Source organism: Asparagus officinalis, chromosome 3, assembly GCF_001876935.1.
Source record: "Asparagus officinalis chromosome 3, Aspof.V1, whole genome shotgun sequence".
NCBI classification, from domain to species: Eukaryota; Viridiplantae; Streptophyta; class Magnoliopsida; order Asparagales; family Asparagaceae; genus Asparagus; species Asparagus officinalis.
Genome location: NC_033796.1, coordinates 33,676,832 through 33,689,549, shown reverse-complemented (window position 1 = coordinate 33,689,549; position 12,718 = coordinate 33,676,832). Strand labels below are relative to the sequence as shown.

The following is a 12,718-nucleotide window of genomic DNA, read 5'->3' as shown; positions in this document are numbered from 1 at the left end:
TTTGGGGATTCTTGAAGAACTCTTGCACAGAACTTCGGTCCAAAAAACTCATGAATTTACTATCCCTGTTCTTAGTTTATCTTCTTTATGAAGACACGGCAAATAATTTGGAGGAAAGAGAGCATCAACACTTCTTCTTGAAGGAACTCTTAATTTTAAGGGCACATGCTACATTGTTATCCCACACTCCACGCACCCGCAGCGCTCATAGAGACCAACATAGTAAGATTCATAACCTCAAGCATTAAAAAGGTACGGTGAGAAAAGGATGGATAACTAAGAAAACTAGCTACTTATATGCTTCCTTGACGCCGAAATTAATTACAGAACAAGGACGATTGCTTTGTTAGACGCATACGCACAAAGGATGGAGTTCCTAAACTTCATTAATCTTCATTATCATAGTCCTCATCCTCATCAATGTGCATGTTTAAATTTACAAGACTTGTTGGGTATAGATTTGATGGGTCAATACCCATGTTTGTTGCACCCTCAGGTAAAGGCCATGAAGGAGGCTCTTCCTTTTTAGTTTCTTCCACAATTGGACGGGGATTTGAACTCTGAGCAACACTCTCTTTCTCTGTGCCTCCTACATCTCCTGAAGAATTAGGTACCCCGTGCTCAGGTGATATACTATTGTCATCATCAAACTTCATATACGTGGCAGTATTCTCTTTCTCCATCTCCATGGTTCTTATGCTAGGGGGCCGCCCTCTGCCTCGCCCTCTGCCTCTCCCTCGTCCTCTAGAACTAATATTTGCACCCCTCATTGGCTGCCAGTAACCAATTTCTTATGTTTGATTCAACAAATGAAAGTAAATATGGTGATCTGATTCAACAGAAGAAATACCATTTTAGAGGACCTTAGCTCTTCGTTTGCCTCTGCATCTCCATCTTCTAATAATGTTTTTCTGAGCGTAGGCTACAACTAGTCAGTAGCTGTGTGTTTCTTACAATGTGAGGTAAAATAAAATAAGAAGAGTAAAGCTCCTATAAACTTAAGTTGATAGCAGCCCTTTGTCCACCAACTTTTTTATTTATCAATTTTGTATTGAGATTTGTGCTAGCAGGTGATACAAATTAAGGCACAAATCTCAAAGATGGCCTTGATGTGTAGCACAAATCTCAAAGCATAATAAAGGATAAAAAGTTGATGGACAAGTTCTCATATCCACTTAAGTTTATAGGAGCTTTACTCAAATAAGAATACTCAAATAAGAATATTACAGTGGGTTACCTTCTGCGGGAGATTCCTTTCTCATCACCACAAGGTTCTGCACCACCAAGGTTTGGTACCTTGTTGACAACATCACTTAGGAAATCAAAAGAACTATACATTTTCACACATTGTTTTCTGGAAAATTCAACAAAAAATATTATTACGAAGAGCTTTTCATGGATCAGTAAGGTTAGATGCATGGTTATTCAAGCAACACCGAAGTATGGCACTTGACATCTATTTAGTTTGCATCTTTGAAACATGGACCAATGCGATATACAGCAAAAAACAAAGTAGTACAATGGCAGGAGATGGAAGATGATCATACAGACAGATTCAATAAATATTGAAGTTGTAATTCCCTCTGAATATGACCATATTTGTATTTCCCAACATGGAAGGAATGATAAATAAAGCACTTGTCGTAATAACTATGTGGATCCTTCCAAACCACATCGATGCAATAAAAAAATGTCTTGCTTAAGCAACCATAATCAGTGCATAATTAAGATGTGGTGTTCATTTTGAGGGTTAAAAATTTCTTGGCAATTGCTTCCTTCGATATCTAAAGCCTGCACCAGCCTGATATAGGTTGCAGTCAGCTTATATTACGCTTGTCCTTAACATCCGACTTTCATCTGATAGGAGTAAGTTCAATCCCCTGGATACCATGAGCATATCCAATAAAGCAAGTGTCTAAAATATTTCATACTCAATCTTGTACTAGATGCGCTTCATAACACTTTGATCGCTAGGTTACATCATAATCATTCCATGCAAAGTCAAAACATCATGACTGGATGATTACTATCAATTAATAATTGACCCAAGAAGTAACCACAAATTGCATTAATATCTAAATGCTATTTTTGCATGTTCAATCACGAAATTGAGATTGTGAAAAAGGAATATTACTGTGCAGGTTTTCTAATTTCATACCAAAGTTAAAACATATTTACTAGAGAGAAATCAAATTATGCCTACTGAAACCTCAATGAATGTATACTTGAGAAAACAAAAGTTTACATTTTGACAGGTATCATACTAGCAAAAGCTTGTCAATGCAGTAAAAGGGAAAAAAAAAAACCACGCGTGTGCGGTCCAAATTCAACTTACAGGTGCATGCAGTTTACTGTCTTGGCCCCCCTCTGGAGAGTAACTTCGTAAGTCCTATCACAAAGATCTTGCAGAAATAATTCCAAAGCTTTTGCTGCATGCCAAAAACCAAGAAGAACGTCAGCCATTTAGACTTCTAACTTTCTCATAAAACTTACTGCACTCATCAATTTAGATTACATACATTGGAAGTAATTTTCACACTAAAGCCTCAATGGATATCAACTTCCATTAGCAGCTCATAATTACAATTTATTATCTATACTCGTTGGTGCTGAAACGAAAATGCAAACTACCAGGACTAAACCATAGTTAGGATAAGACTTCAAAAGTGAATGGATCTTAAACCTCCTTGCAAGACTATAACAACTGCGGTTCTAAAACATCCACAACTGTCTCCCCTTTTTGCTTTACTTCCTTCTCCAAGTTTATAGTAGATAAGATGATTTTAGACGTAACACGCAAATATTCCATTACCTTCTTCAACACTTTCTGAGAGTGAAGCCTTTCACTAAAAATTTGGAATCCTGCTGTCTGATCATTTGATTATATGTGCAAATGTAGATCTACTTATATTACAAATATATAACTTATTTTGCTAGCTCGTAAAAATTTCATTCAACTTTTCATTAATTTTTTGGGTGGTTTGTCCCATTTAAAATTTTCTAAAGCTGAATAAGAATAGATGGTTTTGCTTGAAAACATAGAACAGGATCACGTCTGTTATTGCTCCTCTTTTTAAATACTGGTGATGACCAGAGAAGAATAGCTCCTCATACGAGAAAATCTAAAACACTTGGAAAGTGCTTTAAGTGGTGAAATAATAATTCTAAAGATAATATAGGAAAAGATGTTTCTTGTAAGTCATACAGAAGTGAGACAATTAGATGTCAGAACTTTAAATCATTCTCTTGGAGAATGAAAGCATAGACAATCGGCTTTATATCGTATAACCCCCCCCCCCCCCCCACACACACACACACGAAACCTAAGAGGGAAAATCGTTATGGGGGGTGGGGGGGATGCAACTTTAAGACCAATTACAGACAATCAATGTAACCAGCCTCAAGTACAGTTATTTAGTCTTCAAGTATAATATAAGAAACATGCAACAGTTCTGGGTAAGGAAAGATTAGCATGTTATTAATCCAAGAGATAGGATGTGGTCAAAACTTACAAACTAAAAGAGGCACCGCCAGTGCAATCTTGCCAACATCTTCATCAGCTTGCATTATCTTCTTTATTCGTGACTGAATGAATACCAAACAAACAAAATCCGTCACATACACCTTAAGCCAAAGTAACAAGTGTAGTAAATGCATGCACATGTATTAAAAACATTTCCCTCGTGCTCATTTATATGCAACATTTTTTTCATGTGATCTTCTGTTATATCAACCTGTCCATCTAAGTCTTAGAAAAGGCATTTTAATGCATACAAATTATACAATACCTTCATACTAGCCACTAATGAACAAGCGGATACATCAAACTCACAAACACTTTCAGAAATAAAAAGCAACATTGACCCATTTTTGTTACATAACTACAACTGCCAGCGATTACTTTTTCAGCAGAATATGTGCGTAACTTTTATAATAACTGATGAACTTAACAAAAAATGGGTCCTTTCAAAAGGCTCAGGTATCCGCACCGCATAAATTTTTAAATCTTTAAAAAATCTTTCGAGCAAGGGAACAAAAGTTGCTTTTGAAAGTCTTGGAAAAGAATCAAATATGAAAATCAATCAGATAGCATGCATGATGCATGTGAGTATAGAGCTATTAGACTATGATGGATGTGTAGAGAAATAGAACAGCTCAAAAGTATACAACAGCATCACAAATGATGGAAGACAATAATTAAAAGACAGGAGGTACTGAATCATTACTTCACATAGAATCATTAGAGTTACTAGCATAATTACGAAGTCTACAGGACCTCCCCTTGCACTGCCATACTATTCGCATGTTCCGAAACACAATATTTTGCTTACTGGTTTGCTCTGGTATGTGAGCTGGTACGCAAAAATTAGTGTAACGCTTATAACTTACAGAAACTAAGAAATTGAAGTAGAGAAGAAACCGATGATTTTGTCTCAGTCTATCAGTAGCTCTTCAGCTAAGAAAAATTAGTGTACCATTCCTATGTACATAGTCTGTTTCTAGTTTCTAGTTTTTAACTATACACTTTGAAAAATGGTTCAAAAAAAATACAACATATGACATACCAAACTTGTGGATTAAAGAAACCTTCCTCCTGTTGATTCATACATAGCTAAGTGGCGAATTGCCTACACAAATTCGTACCACAACCCAACACATACCGCATAACTACAGTTACTAGATCGCAAGTAAAAACATCAATAATTAGATGATCAAGTATGAGATGTACAATGAAGGATGGTTATGTAGCTAAGAATTTATGCAATAAAAGGAGCTTAATTAGACACCATACACCAGAAAGGACAACGTTTAGAAGGTAAAATCTTCCAAACTAATGTTCTAAAAAAAAGTCTAATTCATTCATGAACTTGGAGCAAGGAGCACAAGAAAAATTTAAGCTTTGAGAGCGTGTATTCGAACTTAATGCAAACTTTTAGTTATAAGTATCTGCTTAACCAATAAATTAGCTCAGTTTTTACAGTCTGCTTCACTCCAAATTTACTTGGATTCTCCATTAGGTGAAGCATTAATGTTGGACCTTAGCCAGGGGCGGATCTACCTTGGTGGAAGTGGTGTCATGTGACACCACTTCCACCAAGGGAATACCGGATGCATGTTTTACGCGGAGATATTGGTTTTGACGTTGATAGCTTTTGTTACTTTGCGTAGGGCATATATATATAGTATATATATATATATATATATATATATATATATATATATAGTATTATATAGGAGAGAGAGAGGAGGACGAGAGGAAACTTGAGAAGGGGCGGCTGGCCAGCGGGGCTCGCCGAGCAGGCCGCTCCCCCGCCGACGGGCTGGCAAGGGCGCTAATGTGAAGAAATCTCCCGCGATGTTTGAAAAAAAGAAAGGCTGACGGGTGGAGAATCTCCAGTGACGGCGGCCAACCGTCGCCATGCTCTCTCTGGCTGCGGTGACCCCCAACCCCATTTCTACATGCCCGCTCAAAGCTCGCGCCTGTTGACGCGGCAAGCTTCGGCTCGGCTCTCTCACTGCGTGAGCGGCCTAAGCGCCCGGGGCCGCTGGAGCGGGGCCGGCAAGTTGCCGGGCCGAACGGTGCGGCGCGTGCGCCGGGTCCAGGCGGCGGACTCAGCCGCCGCCGCGCCCTCTCTGCGGTCGAGTCATGGCCAACGCGCTAGCGTGCAACGGTAGGCAACTCTTCTCATCCCGTCCTCCGCGAGATTGAATCGGTGCTATAGGTAATAACTCGAACCCTCTCTCTCGATCCCTTTGATTGGATTGGCTTCGAGAAAATGGGTCTTTTTTCCTTTAATTGGTTGTGCTGAAATTAGTGGCTATGGAGATGGGGTTTTCGATTTTGGGTGTAGATCTATTATGGGTTTTTCCTTTTTGGTAGTTTTTATGCCTATTTCTGCTGTTATGTTGGTTTAGTTCATGTAATTCACTGATTTTCTACGAATGATTGTGGGTTTTTCCTCTCTCGATCCCTCTCTCGATTAAAAATGATTGTTTTTAATTATTATTGTTGCTTATCTACGAATGAAGTGGAAGAATTAATCGATGGAAGTTTTGTTCTTGAGAATTGGTTGATGTAAGCTTTGTTTACCTGTAAAATCCCATTATATTTACACTTCATTAACTGCTAAATTATTATTGTTTCTTTTCCTCTTTAGGTGTGATTATATATACATTCCTTTTCTATTAATTGTTTCCAAAGATTTTATTTTTAAAAAGTCATTTATTCATCAAAAGAGAACCTAGAACTTACAGCTCGAGGCCACACTTTTTGCAAAATTTATTAGAACTTTGAAGCACAATGCCATTTATTCTTCAAATAATGTGCAATAAGCAACCTGGCAATTCTAACTTGAACTTGAGCAGGTAATATGCCTTAGACCTGAATATCATTTTCACACATAACTCGAATAAAAACTTGGCAATTTTAGTTTGAGCTTGAGCTGGAAATTAAGATGACATATGCCTAAGTACCAATTTCATGGGATACATTTTTAATCCAAAACACAATGAATCAATGATTATATAGTAGTGCTTGCTTTTTGTTTCCTTCATCAAGGCACATGTTTGGTCGAGGATTGATTTCAATTGTGATTTGATGAAGGTGTTTTTTTATGAATAATTTCACTGTGTTGGTATCGAGTGAGATTGTGTGTAAGACCTGAGAAAACTTAATGTGTTTACATAGTTGTTAGGCAGCGTCTAATTAGTGATATAACCTTTCTTTTGCTTGAGATATGATTTCTTTTGCTTGAGATATTTTGGCAAGTAATGTTAAGCAGCGTCTAATTAGTGATTATGTCCATGTGCATTGTGTATGTGCCATATTTCGACAACAGAAATTTGACAATGCATAATCCATAAGTTTATCTATTAACATCATCCAATATCAAGCTGATATTGTCTTCTGGTTGTAATTGTTTAGGAAATTGGCTTGCCAAGTGTGTTATTTGTTGTAATAGGTGGCAAATGCATTTACTTTATTCTAAAGCATAAATTTTCAGGTTATCCATAGCAAGAAAGAGTTTTTATGTTATGAAGAGAGGTCGACGATGTGACAGTTTTTATAATTAGAAGGAATGCAAATCTCAAGTTGATAAATTCCCAAATGCCGCCTACAAAGGGTATGCAACGTACGAAGAGGCTTTGATTGAATGTGATAAGCACACCATCGTTCGTGATTCAGCATCCAGGTCAAGGCCTATCCAAACACTTGTTTATGTTCAAGAACAAATATTTCCAGAGGGGCATAATCTGGATGAGGATAAGAAAAAACTTGGGGAAGCTGCTATTTCCCCCATCTATGCTTTTGTATTAGGTTCAGTGTTTACAATATTAGTGTTTGTAGTATGTCTCATTGCAGTATTTGTTAGCTTCTCTATTGCAAAAAGTATGTAATGTGCTTTGTAAGTTATGTGTTGGATGTTCTCAACTAGGTTTGTAAGTGATTACAATACTGTTTGATGTAATTTGCTCTGTTTTTGTATGGGTATTTCTTGCAATGATGTAGACATGTATGTATATTTGATGGTTTTGTTGTGTAAAAATCACATCTATTGCTGGATGAATATGTTGTACTTAATATTGTTTAGTCTACTAATTTTTTTGTTTCAGTTTTCATCCATTGTTGAATGAATATGTTGTACTTAATACTCTGGAGAAGCTCTCGGTGAGGGTGGCAGAATCACATCTACTGCCTGACACTTGTTTAGTCGACAATGCTGGCTATCATGTATTTTGGAGGCCTGAAAAGTCTCAGCATACCAACTGCCATGAACTTGAGAGACGTGAAAAAGCCTCAGCATGTATTTATTTTCATGCTTGATCGTGCATCCACAGGTAAACACAGCTTCCATCGACCAATTTTCAAGAACAAAACTTCCATCGACTAATTCATCCACTTCATTCGTAGATAAGCAACAATAATAATTAAAAGCAATCATTTTTAATCTAGAGAGGGATCGAGAGAGGAAAAACCCACAATCATTCGAAGAAAATCAGTGAATTACATGAACTAAACCAACATAACAGAAATAGGCATAAAAACTACCAAACAGGAAAAACCCATAATAGATTTACACCCAGAATCTAAAACCTCATCTCCATAGCCACCAATTTCAGCACAACCAATTAAAGAAAAAAAACTCATTTCCTTGAAGCCAATCCAATCAAAGGGATTAAGAGAGATCGAGAGAGGGGGTTTGAGTTATTACCTGCAGCGCCGATTCAATCTCGCGGAGGAGGGAGAGAGAGTTGATCGACGGCGGGGTTAGGGCCACGACCGAGAGAGAGAGGGGGGAGTTGGGGTCGAGGCAGAGTTGGCGGGGGTTGAGGTCACGAGCGAGAGAGAGAGGGAGTTGGAGTCAATGCGGAGTTGGTCGGCGACAGGGTTACGGTCACAAGCAAGAGAGGGAGTTGGGGTCAAGGCGGAGTTTTGGGGGATGTGAATAGGGTTAGGGTCACGAGAGAGAGAAGATTGGGGTCACGAGATTTCAGTTAGCCTTTTTTCAAAATCGTGAGAGATTTTTCACATAGACCCTTGTAGCGCAAGGGGGAGAGCTGGCCAGCGCTTCGTACCAAACATAAATTTTGTGCTTGGTAGTAAGGTGTCATATTCTCTTCAACTCATTCAAATGGGGGATCACATTCACATGAGTTGGGGAGTATATGGGTATATGTCACCATTTGAATGAGTGGATGGAAATAAGACACCTCACTACCAAACACAAAATTTGTGCTCGGTACCAAGCATACCCATTTTTCTTATATTATATATATATATACACAAAATTTGTGCTCGGTACCAAGCATACCCATTTTTCTTATATTATATTATATATATATATGAAAAAAATGGGTATGCTTGGAAGTGAGGTGTCACAATTCTCTCTACTCATTCAAATGGGGGATCACATTCATATGGGTTAAGGAGTGCATAGAGATATGCAACCATTTAGAAGGTAAAAAAGTTTAATTCATTCATGAACTTGGAGCAAGGAGCACAAGAAAATCTATACACCATACACCAGAAAGGACAACATTTAGAAGGTAAAATCTTCCAAACTAATGTTATAAAAAAAGTCTAATTCATTCATGAACTTGGAGCAAGGAGCACAAGAAAAAACTAAGCTTTGAGACCGTGTATACGAACTTAATGCAAACTTTTAGTTATAAGTATCTACTTAACCTATAAATTAGCTCAGTTTTTATAGTCTGCTTCACTCCAATTTTACTTGGATTCTCCATTTGGTGAGGCATTAATGGTGGATCTTAGCCAGGGGTGGATCTACATACATACATACATGCATACATATACATAGATCTACATACATACATGCATGCATATATATATGTATATGTATATATATGTGTACATATATGTATATATATATATAAAAATATGTATATATATATGTATATATATATGTATATATATATATTTTTTTTTTTTGTACTTGGTACCAAGCACAAAAAATTATGCTTGGTAGTGAGGTGGCATAATCTCCTCCACTCATTCAAATAGTTACATATCCTCATGCACTCCTCAATATATATATATATATATCCACATGATGCCTATGTAACCATACACCATCATGATCATCTTCTATCACCAATGGGATCATAAAAAATTACACAGGACCCGTTAACCATATATGGGGGATTATAGTTCTGATATGATATAGCGAAGGCCTTCATAGGCTAATAGTTGACCTACATACTAAGCAATTATCACTGTTTTAAAAAATCTCCGTCTAGTCCACTTAGGCGTACGCATAGGTCTAGACAGTACCTAGGTCGTCTAACTAGCGCCTAAACGGTATTTAGGCTCCCCACCTAGATTTTACGAGCGTTTAGGGGTACATTATCTGCTTATGTGGATTGCACCCTGTAGGCCTTGATTGTGATTTTATGTGTTGTAACATACACGTCCTCCAAACTTCATTAACCTCCAAATATGAACACATTCATTATCTCCTTCGACCTTCAGCAAAACATCATCGACCACCACTTAAATGAAGAAAGAAATCCACCTAGACACCAGTCCGGCATCTAAGCTTTATATATAACATTAACATTCACTATCAATTATTGTAATTAAAAATAAAAAAAGAAAACATCTTAGGCTCTAGCCTTGTTAATTATTATTTTGGCTATTTAGTATCTAAGTATGCATGGTTTATTGTGAAACTAAGATTGCTATCTTTCTAAGTATGCATGGTTTATTGTGAAACTAAGATTGCTATCTTTTTTTGAAAATTTATATGAATTTAATATATATTTTTATTAATTATTATAATTAAATAATTTAAAAATAGTCAAACGTCTAGGTGTTGCCTAGGCGTACGGCCAAGGGTCTAGGCACTAGGCGCTCGCTCAAACGCCTAATCTGTCTAGTGCCTTCTGTAATATTACCGAGCTCTCTCGATCTCTGTAACTACTAACAAGGTAAATAGTACTTCTTAAATATCTATTTAAGTTAGTTAACAACAGTAACTTAAACTTAAAAAGTGTAAGTTAACAGTAACTTAAGTTTAAGTTAAACTTAAGTTTAAGTTTAAGTTAAACTTAAGTTTAAGTTTAAGTTAATATTAAGTTTTTTGTTGATAGTAAACTTAAGTTTAAGTAAACAGTAAACTTAAGTTAATAATATTTTAGTTAACAGTAAACTTAAGTTTAAGTTTATTGTTAACTTAAACCTAACAGTAACTTATAAGTTATAAGTAATTTGAGTTGTGAATGAATTTTTCACTGTTGAGATGAACTTATAATTTGAGCTGAGAAGTATAAACATACAAAGAACTATTGTAATTGGTAAACCAAACAATTGGTTAATAGTGTTAGTATTTTAGTATTTATGCATCTTTGATTGAGTATATATATATATATCTTCAAGTATCACAATTAAAAAAATTAAAAAAAAAACGCCCAGAAACCGCTAAGACGCCCGCCTTGGCGACTAAGCGTTGGGTGCCAAGTCCGACGCCTAGAAGCGCCCAGCGTTTAATGTAACATTGGCGATTATATTGTTACTAACAATGTATCCGATACTGTTACTAAAATTTTGATTATCTTTTTTTTTTTTGAAATATGAAGAACTCGTCAGGTGCAGTCGTAAGTTTCTTTAATTACTAATTATATGGTGACACGACCTTCCAGAAATCCTGGACATGCCATTGACCTTGGCGACAGCTACATCTATGTTGGTATATCTTCTTAGAAAGGATCTCAATGTTCTATGAACAGAGAAGCTCAAAGGAGAAGAGCATAGAGCAGACAAATAGAGCTTCGCTTCAAGTCCAAATAGGTATGTTCTTTATATCTCTGGAAACATGCTCAACTTTACCAGATGAAAAAGCACACCTTTTAACTTATTCATCAAGGTTATCAAAAGTACCACATCTAATCTGTTATTTGTCGTCATCGTTTTGCAAAGATACATTTTATTCAAACAGTACAATAAAGAGATGCACGGATTAACAAATTTCAACAAATTATTATTCAAATAACATAAAAGGATAATACACACAGCCCAGATAGTCATAACTATTACTCGAACCGGAACTAGTGTTATTAAATAGTGCGATAAAAATTTTAATAGAATCTTCCTGCTCACTGAATCATGAAATGAAACCTTCAACTCCCTGACAGGAAAATAATTTTAAAATCTTACTAACCATGGTATGCACAGTTGTATATAAATGGAAACATTTTTTCCCCTAAATATAACTAATTGCTAAGAAAAACAAACTCCTGATCCAAACATAGGAACTGAGAAATTCAAAAAAATCGCCAACTTTTTATGAACAAGCCCCTGATTCGTCCAAATAAATGGATAACAGAGCCAAATCAGCTCAAAACAACCCTAAATCGCATAAAATGATCAAGTTTTAAGGAGTTCATTTCCTCAAAACAACAGATCCAGCATAGATCCAAACGTTTTACTCAAAAAAGCACCCAAAAACACCCAAAAACCGCCAAAATTCATCAAATTTAACAAGGAAAACAGATCGAGCAACAAAATTCAAAGGACAAACCGAATCGATGGATTCCATACCGCTGGAAATCGCGTTCCGAGCTTCTTCCTCATCTCCGATCTCCTCTTTTCTCCCTTATTTCTCTCCCTTCAATCTCTATTCAGATGATCTCAAGATCTACAAAACGCTAACCTCGGACCTCTCTCGATCGCAACCAAGGGCGCTGTTTTCAACTTTTTCTCCTCCCCCAATTATTTCTTCTTTGTTTCTATCTTTTTCTTTTTCGCTTTTTTTCCTTTTTTCTTTTTCTTTTTCCAAGATTTGCGAGGAGAAGGGCACGTGGCACGTGTCATATATCGGTTGACTCAGTGGAGCTTATAGTACTGTACGAACGGTATACTAATCATAAAGATTTGAGATGAATAAGGATATGTTTGGATTTCAATGAGGTTAAGGAAAGTTATTAAGGGGGTGTTTGTTTCACTTTTTTTTGATATAGGCTGGATTACAAGTTTTGGGATGTAAAAAGTGCTTTTTTTGAGTTTTGGTATTCCTTAAACTTTGTTTGTTTCACTTTTTTTTTTGGATATTGAATCCCTAAATTATAAAAAAATAATATATTTTTAGGATTTGTGAAATCATCTCTTTTGTTTCCACTTCTTTTTGGGATATAAGGTGGATTACAAGTTTTTTGGGTTTTAGAATTCCATAAACCATGTTTGTTTCAAAACCAATTTTGG

The 12,718-nt window shown here is 36.4% G+C and overlaps 1 protein-coding gene across 2 annotated transcripts; it reads right to left on the bottom strand.

Annotated features, from left to right (window-relative positions):
• On the bottom strand, positions 211-12,267 carry LOC109833711 (dr1-associated corepressor-like). Of its 2 annotated transcripts, none has more exons than XM_020401496.1 (6): positions 12,039-12,267; positions 3,513-3,585; positions 2,336-2,429; positions 1,238-1,354; positions 851-911; positions 211-773 (listed from the first exon to the last, which is right to left on the bottom strand). In XM_020401496.1, the coding sequence occupies exons 1-6, from the start codon at positions 12,054-12,056 to the stop codon at positions 387-389; spliced, it is 750 nt and encodes a 249-aa protein (XP_020257085.1). In that variant the 5' UTR covers positions 12,057-12,267; the 3' UTR covers positions 211-386. The 2 variants fall into 2 exon arrangements, with proteins under 2 accessions (XP_020257085.1, XP_020257084.1); XM_020401495.1 differs by having other exon boundaries at positions 12,059-12,266.

Coding starts and splice junctions, on each gene's coding strand:
- LOC109833711 (XM_020401495.1), bottom strand. CDS start 12,091: ATGAGGAAGAAGCTCGGAACGCGATTTCCAGCG. Junction 1,355..2,335: donor ACAGTAAACTGCATGCACCT/GTAAGTTGAATT, acceptor TGAATTTTCCAG/AAAACAATGTGTGAAAATGT. Junction 774..850: donor AGCTAAGGTCCTCTAAAATG/GTATTTCTTCTG, acceptor GGTTACTGGCAG/CCAATGAGGGGTGCAAATAT.